Genomic DNA, 17946 nt, shown 5'->3' with positions numbered 1-17946 from the left:
CCCCCCCCCCCACATCATATGCACCTAAAGAACCGATCTTATCCATTACCATATTGATCCAATCTACTACCCAGTTGTCCTATTTTTTTCCGAGTCCCTTCCGAATTTGTCTTCAGATTAATACTTCTCCTTGATAAAATGCCACGATCTTTAGCCACAGCTCACCCCACAAACCTAGCATAGAACCACAATGCCCTACGACCCACAAGCAATTGTATTCTTCTTAAGCACCTTCAAAAATACCACAACTATAACACTCACTCTGAGAATACATTATGTGAATTTGAAATTGTTCTTCTTACCTTCCTTACACAAAAATGTAAAATCCATAGTCATATAGAATTTCCGCAAGTCCAGGCACCATCAAATGCAAATCTCGCATTTTATCCATACATAAGTCCGGAAACATTCTCAATTGCTATATATAATTCTCAAACCCACTAAAATTTTCTCGGGAGTCACCCACTTTGCTCAAATCTAAATTGCTCAAATGGGCCAAAAGACACGTGCCCCATTAGCACAACAACACTCAAAGAAGTAAATCTATTCTAATACCCCCAATCAAATTCATACTCTGTGCGTACTACATATTTTGAAAATAACAACTCGCTCATCCCACGATTTTTCCTATACTCATCCGTGTAATATAATCCGTAACCAGGAATTTTCCTTATTCGAGTCATTTTCGAACTCCACCTTTGCAAGTCATCACTGATTCCCAAGTATACTTTAGACCCGAACAAAATTTGACACATACCCATGAATTGATTTGTCTATAGCAGGCTCCCCCACTTGGCTCAAAGCCATAGATTAAAACACTCCATAATTCACAATACCCATACCCTATTACTGTCATAATATCGTAGTCAGTGCCACAAAATTCTTCTCAAGCTCATGCAATGCCAACCATAAAAATACCCCAAATCATCCGCTAAGATCGCAATCATTCTCTTGATACTCAGGTCGACTTTCTCAGCCAAATTCGAATTCAAAACTCCACACATACGCCCCACTGGCATAAAAGAAACTCTCTACTCACATCATAAGGAATATACCTACGTAGATTACTCCGCAGGGAATAACTCACCTGTTTAGCCTCAAATTGGCATCTTGTTATATCTTTTCGCAGCCACAATTTCTACGCAATTACTAAATCTTTCTGAGTCCAAACTCGTTAACCAGACCTGAGAGTTTAATTTGTCCCACAATTTAAACACGTGAAATATCTTTCAAAACATTCACACTCGAGACTGTACGTCACATCAAATCAAAAATCAAGCATCCAATGGCCTTCCCTTTACATATGAAGGAAACACTTCTCGTTGTGTTCAAATCATCTTAACACATCCCGCGGTCACATCATACCCATCATACCACCATTTCACCGCTCATCGAGCCACAGATTTCACTGTAGGGTCATCACCGGACATATAAGTCCAATTGTACGAGTTACAACTGAAGCTACCGAGCTTAAGCTGCGGTCTAACCATGGCCTCAAGTCCTCCAGACTGGCCCACTACCAAAACACAGAATACTCACCTCGAACCTCATTTATAGAATCACAAGCCGACGATGCACAGCTGATATTGAGCGCTCATATGCGCATACGAATACGTGGAAGGAATTCAAAGAGTTATATTTCGAGTCGAATCAATTTCATACGATAAGGAAAGAAAAATGGGAAGTATATATCCTAAATGCCCTGTAGCCTCTCGAAGATAAGTATGGACGTCATCATACCGATCCGCAAGACTCTACTAGACACTTGCTCATGACTTGTAGAACCTATGAACCTAGAGCTCTTATACCACTTTGACACGACCCAAAATCCAACCAGTCGTGATGGCACCTAACCCAACCCGCTAGGTAAGCCAACTTTCAATTATCCAATTCCAATAATAGTTATTAAAGCAATTTAAGTGAATAAAGATCTTAATCTTATACAATCCCTAAGAACTGGTAGTACAAATCATGAACTTCTAAGAATAGAGTATACAAAGCATAAATAAAATAAATACATAGTCTGTTTGAATAATACATAAACAGAGCTTTTATAAATCTAAGGCTACCCTAAACAAGAGGCAGCTACAACAGGAACGCAGGTATATCTTCAAATCCCGCAACCATCGAGCACATCAACAACAATAGCCAACATCTGCACGCAATGTGCAGAAGTATAGTATCAGTACAACCGACCCCATATACTGAGTAAGTAACAAACCTAGCCATAAGTTGAAAGTAGTGATGAGCTTCCACCAAGGTCGGGTCCAAAACCAATAGTCCATAACAATCCATAACAACATAAAGCAAATAATACCAGAAGTAACTCAGGGATAAAATACTCAGTCAAATAATGATTTCAAAAAAATAGTAGTTCTTTCTTTCAAATACATCAGTGAAAATCCAAATCGTTTGCCGAAGTTGCCAATAATATGAATAGTTTGAAAACAATAAATTTCTCCAAAAATCTTCTCAATAATAAATAATATGTTTCATTTTCCTTTCGGATAACCCGTGTAAAACAAATGCATCACTATGCCAATCTGTAAAAAATGTGTGAGAAATCATGAATGATGTGATGTTGTACAGCATGAGGAAAAATACATCTCTATGCATGTATGTCATGTGTGCATGCCAATGCGATGCAATTCAGTGATAAAATCATAAACAACCTCTCGGGAAGAACATCACTCATATACAACCCCTCAGGCAAACCTCACAATCACTCGTGCCACTCGGGCATACCTCACAATCACTCTTGCCACTCGGGCATACCTTACAATCACTCTTGCCACTCGGGCATACCTCACAATCACTCATGCCTTCCAGTCACTCGGCACTCGCACTCAGTAGGTACCTGCACTCACTGGGGTGTGTACAGACTCCGGAGGGGCTCCTTCAACTCAAGCGCTATAATGTGCACGGACAACTCACGTGCTGCACGGACAACTCACGTGCTATAATAATAAAGTATGCTGCAGGCGGGGAGCCCCGATCCACACTCATCCTCACAATCAGGCCCTCGGCTGATATCAAACATGCTGCGGCGTGCAGCCTGATCCCATAAATATCCTCACAAATCAGGCCCTCGACTTCACTCAGTCATAAACCTCTCAAGCTACTCGGGCATTTCAGTAAAACAGGGCATTCGGCCCAAAACATTTATATGCATCAAAATAGTGTCATAAAACTGAGTTATGATATGCAATGAAATGAATATGACTGAGTATGAATTTTCAATTTAAAACAAATAATTCACAGCAATATGACCTCTGTGGGTCCCAATAATACTGGCACATAACCTCAATCATGATTTTTAATATGCTTTTCAGCTTAATTTCTCTAACTTATAAAACGCATGGAAAATGCCAAGATCATTTAACTACAAAATTCCACAGAAACAATTATGTCACAATTTCTATAGTGCACGCCCACACGCCCGTCACCTAGCATGTGCGTCACCTCCCAACAATTCACGAAATACATATATTCAGGGTTCATACCCTCAACTCCAAGATTAGAAGAGTTACTTACCTCGAACAGGCCAAATCCAATGTCGAGTAAGCTAAGCAATGTTCCAGAAATTCCATTCTGCGCGTAACAACTTCCAAACGGCTCAAATCTAGTAACAATAATTTGATTCAGCCCACAAAAAAAAAAGAAATTAATTCCATATCAAAATACTAATACTTTCCAAAAAATCGAAATTACGCCCCAAAAATCACTCGTGGGGTCCACGCTCAAAATCCGATGAAACTCACAAAATACGACAACCCATCCAATTACAAGTTCAACCATACTAATTTCACTCAAATCCGACTCCAAATCGATATTCAAACATGAAAAATTCGTTTTGTGACATTATAGAAATTTCCTTCTATTTCTCTTGAAGATTCAATAATCTTACACCAAAAATGAAGATTAATTCATGGAATATAATCACAAGGGAGTTAAGAACACTTACCCCAAGTTGCGTGAAATATTTCCTCTCCAAAATCGCCCAAATCGAGCTCCAAAATGTCAAAAATGAGAAAAAATCTCGGAACCCTCGTTTTAAACACTGCCCAGGCATTTCCACACCTACGGTGCCTGGGCTCGCACCTGCGCATCCGCATTTGCGGACAAAAATGCGCGCCTGCGGAAACAGCCAGCCTTCCAAAACCTCGCACATGCGGCCCTTTTCTCGCATTTGCGAGCTCACAGATGCGCATTCCCCTTCGCACCTGTGGTCGCCTCACGCCAGCCCAAGTCCGCATCTGCGCCAACACCTTCGCACCTGCGGCCTCGCAGATGCGACAAATTCCTCGCACCTGCGAGCACTTCCCGGTTCCACACTTGGCCGCTTCTGCGGCTTATTTCACGCACATGCGGCTTCGCACATGCGATCAAAATCTTCGCAGGTGCGATCACACCAGTAGACAGCAGTTCCAGCAGTTCCTTAAGTCTAAATTTGATCCGTTAACCGTCCGAAACTCTCCCGAGGCCCCCGGGACCTCAACCAATTGTATCAACAAGTCCCATAACATAACACGGACCTACTCGAGGCCTCAAATCACACCTAACAACATTGAAACGACGAATTACTCCTCAATTCAAAATCAACAAACTTTAAACTTTCAAATTCTTCATCTTGTGCCGAAACACATCAAATCAATCCGGAATGACTTTAAATTTTGCACACAAGTCACATTTCACATTACGAACCTATTCCAATTTCCAGGATCGAATTCGAACCTCGATATCAAAAAGTCAACTCCCTAGTCAAACTTCCCAAAAATTCATCTTTCGGCATTTCAAACCTAATTCCAATACGGACCTCCAAATAATTTTTCGGACACGCTCTTAAGTCTAAAATCACCATACAGAGCTATTGGAATCATCAAAATTCGAATCCGAGGTCGTTTACACATAAGTCCGTATCCGGTCACTATTTTAACTTAAGCTTTAAACCTTGGAACTAAGTGTTCCAATTCATTCCAAAACCTCACTGGACCCGAAACAATTGTCCCTGCAATTCACACAACAACTATAAAGTACAATTTGAGAAGTAAATGGAGAAACGGGGTTGTAATACTCAAAACGACCGACCGGATCATTACATTCATGATCTTCCCATAGGTTATTGGTCAACTGAAGCACTTAGCAAGAGAAACTAGTATTGTGGGTAAACCTCTGCATATTGATAATTACACGACAAACATGGAGAAAATATCATACACAAGGATTTTGGTCGAGGTGGATGTCTCCCATCCCTTGTTAGACTGCCTGGACATTGATACACCAATGTGAGTGTTTTATCAGCCTGTGGGATATGATTGGAGGCCAAAGTTTTGCACTGACTATATGCGATTTGGTCACGTAGCAGACAATTATTGGAAGCATGAGAACCAAGAGGAGGAGAAGTTCTAAGTTCCTAAACGGAGGAGGAAAAGAAGTAGTAAAAGGAATTTGCAGAAAATGGAATGGCAAGTAAAAGCAGCTATTGAAACAACAAATGTGGCTCAGATTGACATTGCCAAACAACCTTCTGTTGAAGAGGACAATGAGGTTACTGCCACAAATCAGATGCTACTAGCAAAATCCAAGGCTGGTCAAAGCAAGCGACCACCTAAGGCAAGCAATTCAGCAATTCATCTGATAGAAATGGAAGCAGTAATAATGAGATTAGAGTAGCCACCACCAACAGGTACTCTGCTCTGGAGGCTACAACTTCTACTTCTGAGGAGAATGGTCATAAGCCCCCATGATTATAGCAACTTAGAACATTAGAGGGCTTAACAATCTCTTCAAACAAAAAGTGTTGAAGCTCTTTTTGAATAAGAATAAAGTGGATCTCATTGGATGCATTGAGACCATAGTTAAAGAACCAAAATTTAAAAACATTTTGAATAAAGTAGTACCTGGTTGGGAAACGTGCTGCAATTACCCTAATGCAGTGATGAGAGGATATGGCTATTGTGGAAGAGACACCTTAGAGTCCAGATTATTACCATAGCTGAACAGCTAATCCATTGTATAATAGATGAGACTACTACTGGTTTCTCTACTCACCTCACTATTGTATATGGGAAGAATGACCTTCATCAAAGAGGTGCATTGTGGAATGAACTAGGATTTATTGGAAACTATTAGGGGTGGCAAACGGGCGGGTTCGGGTCGGATATGGGACGGGTCAAAAATGAATAAATTATTCGATCCGACCCATATTTGATACGGATAAAAAATGGCTTAACCGGCGGATAATATGAGTTGTGAGTCTACTTGTGGAAATGTCTGCTTACTTACTCGATACTGAAGGAGCTCATTATATTCTTCTTTAGATAAAGAAAATCCCTGGTTACCTATAGTCTCGGTCGGAGCAATGTAAGCATTTTTGGGTGGACGACCATGTAAGGAATAACATAATTCACGATTGTGTCCAAGTTTGTGACAATAAGAACACTTGGGTCTAGATCTTCCAAAATGACTTTCTCCTCGTCTATTCTCCATAGTTTGAGATGCGCGAACATCCACTGTCTGAGATGCGAGAACAGAGGAATCAAGTATCTGTGATGAGATCACTGGGTGACTTGGTGCTGAAGCAAGGCGGAGTAATTGAGAGAACAATTCATCAACTGTGGGGACAGTCAGACTAGCCAAAATCTGGTCGCGTACAGAATCAAGATTATTAGGAAGTCTAGCGAGGGTAAGAACTAGAAACATCTTTTGTCGCTGCTCTTGTTATTTTTCAACACTAGCAGAAACTGACATCAACTTTTCAAATTCCTCCATGATTGCCCGTACTTGACCCAAGTAAGTAGACATATCTAGTTCCCGCTGCTTTAAGTTTGTCATCCATGATATCACATCATAGAAGCGAGATATGTCATTAGTGTATAAGGTGCGAGCCTTTGCCCAAACCAAATAACATGTTTGGAATGGACGAAACAAGGGCATCAACTTGGAATCAATAGATCGTCACAAGATGCTATATAACTGAGCTTCGATCTTTGCCCAAAGTGCTATCGCCTTTTCATCTCCTTCGCTAGACTGTTTGATTAGATGATCTTGAACACCTTGACCTCTATACCACAACTTGACAGATGAAACCCAAGCTAAGTAGTTTGAACTTCCCAGGTAATCATAACAGTAGAGCTTCCAGAACTCATGTTTCTAGACCCAAAAATATCAAATCCCAAAGACATCGTTGCAAATTATTACCAAATAAGAGACAAATCAACTACAATCCACTAAAACAAAGTAAGAAAACACTGAAACAGAATAAGGGAATACTGTAGCTGCCGGAATCTTACTGTAGCTGGCGGAAAAAACTCGAAGTGGTTGGAATGAAACAAAAATAGTAAGGGTAGGATCGAAATTACCAGGCGACCCAACTGTTATGAAGGAAGTTTTTCAAAAAATGGTCGGAAGTGGTCGTACGCGCCGGCGCGTGAGTTTCTGGTGGCGCATGGGGGCGCGTGAGGAGGCTGTTGCCGGAGATTTTGATTGGGGTTTGGTCGTCGAACAATGACGACTCTTGTAGTAGTGTTGGATTTTGCACAACACTAACTGAGACAAAGAAGACGCAAACAACCTTGAAAAAGTCGCCGGAAAAAGACTTCCGGTGACTATGCACAACGATAAATCTCTCACGATAGCTCTGATACCATGTGAGAAAGTACGGAAGAAAATATGTTATTAATATTATATGAATAATACAATACAAGAGGTCCTTATTTATAGCTATACACTATAAGGACTTATTACTCCTACTCCAATGTGGGACAAGACTATATACATATCTGTAAACTAATATGAGTAACCATATTATCCATGACTTCATGAATATGATCACTTTTGGAAGAATTCCTAGTCTCCTAAACTTGAGGAACCTCCAATTTGAGGCTTTACAAATGTAAAAGTTAAACCAAGGTTTCCATTAGTTATCCATTGGCTATCCATTTTCTAAATGGATAATATGGTTCTTATCCATATTTGACACGTTTTTAAATAGTTCATTATCCAACCCATTTTTAGTGGATAATATGGGTGGTTAACTATTTTCTTTTAACCATTTTGCCACCCTAAAAATTATATACAAACTTCTTGGCTTATATGTGGAGATTTTAACAATGTGCTCTCCACTGAAGACATGATTTGTGCACCAGTAACACAACATGAGATATAGGGATTCCAACACTGTATTGACACTTTGCAGCTTAGCCCACTGAAGGCTATTGGCTGGCATTTCACCTGGTGTAACAAGCAACAAGGCACTAGCAGGATATATAGTAAAATTGATTGGGCATTTGGAAATTATCACTCGCTACAGAAATATGGACACATTGAAGCTGACTGCATGAATCCTTCAGTACCAGACCATTCACCAATTTCTTATCTAATGTGGTGCAAGGATTCAGCTTCACCCTAGGACTTTTAAGCTATTCTCAAATGTACTACACCATCATGAGTTTAGGAAAAAGGTTGAAGATACATGGCACTCGACACTGAGGGGTGATCCTATACACCAAGTGTGGAGGAAGCTACATCTTCTCAAGGACAACTTGAAGGAACTGAAAGCCTACATAACATCATACAAGCAAAAGCTTGAGCAACTCAGAGATGAGCTAGAAGTAACAAGTAAATCTCAAGCACCAGCCACAAGACCAACTCCTTATTGACAAAGAAAGACAAATTTTATAGGTCCTAAGGCAAAATTCCAGGGCAACCTGGATTACTAGTGGAGGTACTAACTCCAAATACTTTCATGCATAGTGGAAGATGAGAACTACCAGAAAAATTATCACTTTAGTATATACTGAGTGTGGTATCAGACTCACAGACCCCAATCTGGTAGAAAGGGAATTCATATCCGTCTTCACTGGCTTATAGGGGAAAGTTTTTCAGAACTACCTTGCCCAAACTTAGAGATAATCAAAAAGGGCACTTGTTTGAACTATCAACAACAATTTCAACTTGTGCAAGAGGTAACAAATGATGAAATTATGGAAGCCATAAAGGAAATGCCCCTAGACAAAGCACCTGGAGTAGATGGTTATCCTATTGAATTTTTTCTCATGCATTGGGAGGTGGTCAGTGAGGATGTCTATGCAGCTGTGCATTACTTCTTCCAAACTGGCAAGATGCAACATGCTATCAATTGTACTGCAATCACACTAGTGCCTTAGGTTCCTTCACCAACTCAAGTAAAGGACTATAGGCAAATTGCTTGTTGTACCACTCTATACAAGATCATAGCCAAAATTTTAACTAGAAAATTCAGCAAGGTTGTTGGTGATATTGTCAGCCATTCCCAATCAGCTTTCATTAGAGGCAGATCCATCCTAGACAACATACTCTTCAGCCATGAAATTTTCAAAGGCTATAGTAGGAAAGGATTATCTCCTAGATGTGTGTTGAAAGTGAACCTTAGGAAAGCTTATGATACATTGGAATGAAGCTTTATCAGAAAAGTCATGGTTGATCTTGGCTTCCCTCACAAATTTGTGCAATGGGTTATGGAATGCATATCTACTGTTTCCAATCCTCTGGTCATTAATGGAGGGCTCACCAAGCCTTTCCCTGGGCAAAGAGGGATCAGACAAGGGGACCCCATGTCCTCCTACCTCTTTATCATAGCTATGAAATGTTTGCAAAGGGAGATGAATCAATTGATCACAAATGGAGATTTTAATTTTCATCCAAAGTATAGGAAACTGGGAGTCGCTCATATTTGCTTTGCTGATGACTGACGTATGTTTTGTAGAGCAGATAAGGAGTTTGTTCGACTGTTGAATTGTGCTTTTCAAGCATTCTGTCAAGCTTCAGGTCTACAGGCTAATGCTACCAAAAACTCCATTTACATAACTGGTGTAACAGAGGACATTAAGCGAGCCATAGTGCAACTCTTGGGATATTCCTTGGGTGATCTACCTTTCAAATATTTGGGAGTTCCATTGTCATGCAAAAAGCTCTCATTGACCCAATATGTGCCTCTTATTGAAAAAATTACAGCTAGAATGAAGTGTTGGTTGGCCAAATTCCTCTCTTATGCAGGCAGGCTCCAGTTGATAAAATCTGTAATATTTGGAGTACAAACTTACTGGGCATAGATCTTTTTGATGCCAAAGAAGATAATGAAAGCTATTGAAAGTCTATGTAGAACCTTCTTATGGACTGGGATGATAAATCTATCAAAGAAAGCACTGATATCTTGGGATAAAGTATGTCTACCCTAAGCAGCTGGAGGCTTGAATGTCATGAATTTGTGTTTATGGAACAAGGCTGCAATAATAAAACAGCTATGGTCAATTGCACAAAAAAAGGACTGCCTCTGGATAAAGTGGATACAAAACTACTACATCAAGAAAGAAACTCTAGACTCATGCTCTATACCTAAGACAACAGCTTGGGTAACAAGAACGATCATGAAAACTAGAGATATGGTTATGTAATAGGTTGTGGTACAAGGGGGCTTACTTGCTAAGTTAGAGACAATGCAAAACCTGGATGGCACTTTCTCTATTAAAAAGATGTACCTCCACCTGATTCCTCATCATCCCCGAGTCCCTTGGAAGAGCCTAACTTTGTAGCAGAGCATACATCCACGATCGAAGTTTATCCTATGGTTATCAGTGCAAAACATGCTAGCAACGGTGGATCGACTGCAGATGATAGGCATACTAGCTCCTATGGCTTGTGTTTTCTGTCATGGTGGCATTGAAACTCATGCACATCTATTCTTTGAATGCCCTGTTACAGGTGCATTGTGGTTGAGATTACTGGCCTGGCTTGGACATAACAGAAGCAGAGGTGATGCTAAACATGAATTGCAATGGGTATGCATGATGACCAAGAGGATGAATGGACTGGGAGCTATTACCAGTTGTGTCTATGCGATGACAGTCTATGTCATATGGAGGGAGAGGAATCTGCTAAGGTTCTAGAAGAGCACCTATGATGAAGATAAAGTTAGTAAAGAAATAGTAGTACATATTCATACCAGAGGACAAAACTTCAGAAAGTGGCGCAAGCCCTTGAGTCTGTTGAATTCATACCCTTAGTGAGATAGTTAGATGAGCATTTTCTTGTTTTCTTATCGTTAGTATTAGCTAAACTAGAGGACTAAGGTGCTGTCAGTTGTAAATAGGAGTACAAGAGGTCGACTCTTTGCCTAGAGTCTGTAAATGATACTTTTTTGGTTAATAAAAAAGAGAATGATATTATCTAATTTCTAATATGTTAAAATTTTGTGTAATCGACTTAAACTTTCATCTTTAGCGGCGAAATCTAGGAATATGTTCCCTATTTTAGAAAACAAAAAAAAAAAACTCTAGTCTAATTTAGTATGTTAATGGCAATGGGGCGGGGCAAGGCTGAGGCAGGAGCGGAGCATGCAACAGATTAATGGGCAGGGCGGGACGGGGCAGGCGTACTACAACCATTTTTTTTTAATGGGGCAGAGCAGCGTGGATCAAGGTAACTTTTTTAACCACTGAACTATTGCTTTTGGAGGCTATATATGGGGCCAAAATTTAAAATTTATGGGTTCGAGATTCTAGATCTTTTAAGTTAGTGAGTTCTAAATTAATAGTTTCTATATGTTCAATAAATTTTTTAAGACAAATATATGGCTTTGGATCAAACCTACTAAATTCGGCCGAACACGTAGTTTCTACTCTCCCTCCACCCCTGGCTGCATTAGACCATAAAAAACTACTAACAATGAGGCCATAGTGGTGCATGAGTTTGGTGGATTTAAACAGTTCGCCCAGAATATTAGTAGCGACAAGAGTGGGTTGCTCTAGTGGTAAGCACCCTCCACTTCCAACCAAGAGATTGTGAGTTCGAGGCACCCCAAGAGCAAGGTGGGGAGTTCTCTTGGAGGGAGGGAGCCGAGGGTCTATCGGAAACAGCCTCTCTACCCTAAGGTAGGGGTAAGGTCTGCGTACACCCTACCCTCCCCAGACCTCACTAGTGGGATTATACTGGGTTGTTGTTGTTGTTGCCCAGAATATTAGTAGCGTGTATAAACAAAGATGAGTAATACAAACAGGGGCGAAGCTACAGTGTAGCAAGGGTGGTCAACTGACCACCCTTCGTCGGAAAATGTCGGAAAATTAACACTGTATATATAGGTAAAATTTTGGATTTACATGCATGTAATACATATTGAACACCCTTGCAACAATGAAGATTCATAGCTCAGTGGCAAAGGGTGGTCAAAAGGGCCTCATGGGCGCGGGTTCGAGCTTCACTCTCCATAATTTTTATTTTTCTTGTACAAGTTTGAACACCCTTGAAATATTTTCTAGCTTCGCTACTGAAAACAAACTGTATCTGCCATATTGCAGCCACTGGGAGCCAGATTTCCGTTTAAAAGTTGTATAAGCTAGCTAAACATTATTTGATGCAATGAGTTTTTTGACGTATAAGTTATATGACGATGGCGTCTTGGCTAGCTTGCACATCTCGACTAATTCCGGCTAAATATCTGCTATTTTTCACCAGCAAAAGTACCGGGTAACTCTGTCCGCGAAAACTTATTAAATCCTGATATTCTTTTAACCACATCAATTGAAATCTTAGAAACCTCAAACTATCATATTGTAAAGAGGACTTGTGGGTATAGTTCTTTTAGACTTTTAAGTCTATGAAACAAGACTTAATAGGTGACTCAAAGCTGCAAATAACAGGGGGCTAACTACACTTCGCCTTCAAATGAATGTGCCACACATCTTTAGAAAATTACAGTAAGGATCTTGTGTTTAGAAATTGAAAATGTGCTGAATATTTAATAGAAAGATTGTCATTTGAGAGCTTTCAGTTCAAGACGTAATTGTCTGATCAACATATACTGAACTACACATTGCTAGAGATTGAAAACATTCCTTAATCCAAAAACCAGACAATCCTCAGGAGAGTTTGATTCGACTGCCACTCTTTTTCCAGATCTTTCATTGTTGTCAAGTCAATCAAATAGGCCTTTGCATGAAGAGCTTAGTTATAATGGCCACGACCTAGCTGAAGAACAGAAGACTACATGCATCTTTAAATATTGAAGGTCAGACAACAGCTCACAAAGCTAATACTATCCTATTGAATATTCGAGCAACAAGAGGGGGAGGGGGAGGGGGGTATTTTTCATGAATGGACTTGGTAGAACTGGGAAAACATTTTTGTGGAATGAAATCATAACCAAGATCTGATCTTATTCTTGGAATAGCTACTCCGGGAATAGCAGCTTTGTTATTTCACAATTTATTACAATGTAGATACATAACCACGCGAAATGACGACTAGTCTTGTCATAATAGAAAAATCACCCACAACATTCAACAGCAAATGCAAAAATGAAAATAATTGCCCTTCCAAACAGGAAGCATGACGGTTCACAGATAAAAGGAAAATGAGACAGACCTCTGTAAGCTTCTCTCTACATACCTCTTACTCTCATTGTCTCCTTGATTTGGACCAGATTAGGACATTGGTTGGGGTATTTTGGCCAGTGAGGCTTTTATTTTCTCTTCTGAAAATGACAAATCAACCAAGCTACCCTGCAAATACTTATCATAAGATGACAAATCAAAATGGCCATGTCCACACATTGCCATGAGTATAACTTTCGATTCTCCTCTCTCTTTACATCGTAGAGCTTCCCTGATTGTGGCAGCTATTGCATGAGTTGGTTCTGGTGCAGGTATCAATCCCTCGGACCTAGCAAACTGTATTGCGCCTGAAACAGTAATTGTACAATATATTAGAATGACGGACTCTGCAAAATCAGTGCATTTACAATCACATTACTCATACTCCAAACAGATAAGTGCGAAAATATGGAATTAAGGATACCTTTAAAACATTCAGTCTGGGGAATTGATATTGCTTCCATAAAACCCAATTCATAGACGTGTGATATCAATGGCGCCATGCCATGGTAACGAAGCCCCCCTGGAAACAAAGTTTCTAATATTTTAAAAAGAAAGCAAAGGGCAGAAAATTTAACTATCCTCCTAAAGAGACAGAGGCTTACCGGCGTGAATGGGGTCCGGTATGAAGTCATGACCAAGTGTATGCATTTTCATTAACGGAGTCATGCCTGCTGTGTCTCCATAGTCATAAGCATATACGCCTTTCGTCAAGGAGGGGCAAGCTGCAGGTTCAACCGCTCTAATAAGAGGATTAATTTTTCCCTTAAGCTTCTCGCGGATAAATGGGAAAGCAAGTCCAGCAAAATTGGATCCACCCCCAGTGCAACCAATGATCACATCTGGAGTCTCTCCAAAATCCTCCATCTGTTTTATACACTCCTCACCGATAACAGTCTGATGTAACAAAACATGATTAAGAACACTTCCTAAGCAATACTTAGTGTCAGCATTTGTAGCTGCAATCTCCACAGCCTCTGAAATAGCTATACCTAAACTTCCTGGACTTGAAGGATCCATTCGTAGAATAGTCCGACCAGCCTCTGTAAGGTCAGAAGGAGAAGGGTGCACCTTGGCACCCCAAGTTTGCATCATCATTTTACGATAGGGTTTCTGATCAAAAGACGCTCTAACTTGCCATACCTGCATTAAAATTCCACAAATTAAGATGTGACAGTTGTCCAGAAACATCAATTCTATCATACATGAAATTGTCAAGGAGATCATTTTAGATTTTATACCTTTTCCTGCTATTCTATGTCATCCAAATAGAATCTGGTTGAGGATTTCTCAAACATATAGGTGCTCCAAAATAATACTTAGGATACAAATTTTAGGTACATCTTACCTCACAGTTGAGACCAAATAAGCTGCAAGCAAATGATAGTGCGCTCCCCCATTGTCCTGCCCCAGTCTCCGTTACTACATTTTTGACACTTCCCATTTTATTGTACCAGGCCTGAGGAACAGCAGTGTTGGGCTTGTGCGAACCTGCTGGGCTACCGCCTTCATACTTGTAATATATTCGCGCAGGTGTATCAAGCAATTTCTCCAACCTCTTAGCTCTAAAAGTTACCATAAGTTAACATATTTTGACTGAAGATGCAAGTGAAGTTGAGATTAAGACCACTTTTAAGTAACACGAAACAAACCTAATCAGAGGGGTCGGGCGCCAAAGGCTGTAGACATCTAAAACTTCTTCCGGTATATCAATAAACTGGTCGATGCTTGCCTCCTGCTTAATCAACTCATCGCAGAAAAGAGGAGACAAATCCTCAGGCTTGATAGGTTGAAAAGCCTTGGGATGCAAAGGTGGTGGAGGTTTGATTGGAAGGTCCGCAACTAGATTGTACCACTGACGAGGAACTTCAATGGAGCTCGAACGAGTACTAAGAGCTGCCTTTGCCCTTGCTCTACAGCTGAAGCAAAGCTTTAATTGACTTGGCTTTGTCTTAATCTCAAAATACTTAATCCCATAAGCATCACCTGGCAAAGCAAGAAAATTTTTAGATAAAGACCATCTGAAGTACACTAAAACTGGAGAGAGAAAGATTTTCACAATTACTTCTTAACAATTTCCTATGTTTGTATTCAGGCCATTTCAGGGGTGAGGTAACATTATTTAATAAAACTTTTTGATCCAACATGCCTCTCTATCAAATTCATTTTGTCCACAATGCAGAGCTATGTTGCTCAGACTCTTCAAAAATGCCGTTGGGTGAGTGTCGGATCCTCCAAAACTAGCGCATTTTTTATGGATCCGACACGGGTGCGGCAACATTTCTGGAGAGTGTGAGCAACATAGCTGTAGAGCCAACCTACCATGAGGGACCAACTCCCTCTCCTCCCACACCCCCACACCCCACCCCCGAAGAAAAGCACCTAAATAGTACTACATTATGTCTTTTAAGAGTTTTTTGAACACCCCTTAAGAACACATTTAATATCTTAATCATTAAAGTATTTGTATCAACTACTTTTTATCTCTCATTAAGCACTTCAATTAACATTACACTAGTTGGAACAGTAAGTGTAGATTTGGGGAAAAAAACAATTAAACACTTCATGGTTTTCAAACACAGCAATTAGGTTGAAACAAATTCATTGGACGACTAATATTTAGGACCGGACTGAGTACTTTACATCAATAAGATCCCAGAACTGAACAACTTCATATGTCAAGAACTGGGTTTTCACAAGTAAATAGTTGCTGATTCATTAATCTTGTGGCCTGTTTGCAATGAACAAAATTCTTTGGCTTCATTGGAACTAATCAAAATGATTCAAATCTCTTTCCCATTTGAAAATAACTACTCAAACTACCTATGCACTGATGTAAAAAATATTAACACAGTCAAGTCATGCAAAAGGTAATTGCAAATAACCCATAAATAACCTGCCGGTGTAAGAAATCATCACACTGAAAGTGCATATAACTTGAATCCATAATAGGATTAGCTAAATCAATAACAACAATCAGTTCTCACAAGGATTTAAGAGACACCCAACAAAGTGAAGAAGTAGAAAAAGAACAGAGTTGCTAAAAGAAATTCAAGAACAGTTAAATAAAGAGACAATCTAAAGTACCATTAGAATAAAATAGAAATGATAAAAATAATGACCTTTTGCATACAGATTTGGGGGGGATAGTGCCATCTTTGCAGAACTCTTTCGCTGATCTGCTTGTAGTAGTTGGTAAGAAACACTAATACTACTATTAGTTGCTAGTTTTAGAAGTGTCCACAAGTATTTAATTGGGGACCAATTGTATGGTTTCTGGAGTCAGCATTGAAGAATGAAAAACAAAAAGAGTTTGGGGGAAGTTAATGATGATCTTTGTTTACTTCAAATTAAATAATTTAATTTAAACGGTCAAAAATTAAAGTAAAAATATAGTATATTATTTAACTATGATTAAGTCCAAGTTTTGACGAGAGTGTGTTGGTATAGTGACGAGCACCCTTCACTTCCAACCAAGAGTTTGTGAGTTCGAGTCACCCAAGAGCAAGGTGGGGAGTTCTTGGAGAGAGGTAGTGGATGATCTATCGGAAACAGCCCCAGGTTAGGGGTAAGATCTGTGTACAAACTACCTCCCCAGACCCCACTACTGTAATTATACTGGATTGTGGTTGTTGTTGTAAGTAAAGAGGATAGAATTATTTAATTTTGTTTACTCATTTTAACAGCAAGTCATTTATCAATATTTTAAAATGCTTTTTTTGCTAACCTACAAGTACTTGGATGTAGTAGGTTAGCAATATTCTAATTTTATTTTTTTTAATACAACCAATAACATACGCATACCACTAAAGATTGTGGTGAAAATAAGCATCCCCGTTCTTGAAAATGAAGTTGTTCTTTAATAGGAAATGCTAATCGAGCCCAAAACAAGCAACAACATCGGTAAAAATAATTTGAATATTAAACAAAAGTTATATACAAAAAATGAATGTCAAACCATAAGCATTAAGACTAATTTTAAAAATTTCTAGTTGTCCACAATAAAGGTGCATTTTGATTGTTTAACATTAAGTACTAAATTTAGATTAACTACATAAACACTCAAAAATGTCAAAATGCGAGTAAAATTTCATCTAAAAAGAATGAGCCATGAGACGACAAAGAGAGGAAGAGCAATCCTTGTTTCCTTTTTTTTTTTTTTTTTTTTGCTTTCCTTTTGTCGCATTTTCTTTAATTATTTAGCTTAGCTAACTATTAAATGGTAAAACTAGGGAGTATTTTGGGGCAAGCTTAAGAAGTTTGAGAGGGAAAGTGTTTCAAAAATTAGAGGGGCGAACTGCTTAGCGAAAATGTTAAACTAATCCTTCCTAGAGAAAGTTTTCTCTGTGATCTTATGGAGAGGGAGTTAATAATTATTTTCTTTTCGATCGGGATAGAATTTGTTGAGTCATTCTTTTGACTTCCGGGACCATAACAGATCCCTAAATTTTCAATTGTTATTGCAAATTAAATCCATTTTGACTATACCCGAGTCAACATTCAAAACTTTCTGGAGATATAGTTATTTATTTGATTAAAA

At 39.3% G+C, this 17946-nt stretch overlaps 1 protein-coding gene across 1 annotated transcript; it reads right to left on the bottom strand.

The window, feature by feature from the left end:
• Window positions 1–13165: 13165 nt before the first annotated feature.
• Window positions 13166–16690, bottom strand: LOC104109861 (uncharacterized). Its single transcript, XM_009619236.4, has 6 exons — window positions 16529–16690; window positions 15059–15392; window positions 14755–14971; window positions 14012–14549; window positions 13831–13929; window positions 13166–13714 (listed from the first exon to the last, which is right to left on the bottom strand). The coding sequence occupies exons 1-6, from the start codon at window positions 16560–16562 to the stop codon at window positions 13458–13460; spliced, it is 1479 nt and encodes a 492-aa protein (XP_009617531.1). The 5' UTR covers window positions 16563–16690; the 3' UTR covers window positions 13166–13457.
• Between the last annotated feature and the right edge of the window lie 1256 nt (window positions 16691–17946).

The sequence above is a fragment of the Nicotiana tomentosiformis genome, chromosome 12 (genome assembly GCF_000390325.3).
Source record: "Nicotiana tomentosiformis chromosome 12, ASM39032v3, whole genome shotgun sequence".
NCBI classification, from domain to species: domain Eukaryota; kingdom Viridiplantae; phylum Streptophyta; class Magnoliopsida; order Solanales; family Solanaceae; genus Nicotiana; species Nicotiana tomentosiformis.
The sequence above is the reverse complement of the archived record's forward strand: the minus strand, read 5'-3'. Positions and strand labels throughout refer to the sequence as shown.

What these genes read in the sequence shown, in the direction of transcription:
- LOC104109861 (XM_009619236.4), bottom strand. Translation starts at nt 16,562, where the DNA reads ATGGCACTATCCCCCCCAAATCTGTATGCAAAAG. An exon ending in TATTTGGTCTCAACTGTGAG is followed by an intron (nt 14,550 to 14,754) that starts GTAAGATGTACC and finishes ATTTTAATGCAG; the next exon opens with GTATGGCAAGTTAGAGCGTC. An exon ending in ACCGGACCCCATTCACGCCG is followed by an intron (nt 13,930 to 14,011) that starts GTAAGCCTCTGT and finishes CTTTGTTTCCAG; the next exon opens with GGGGGCTTCGTTACCATGGC.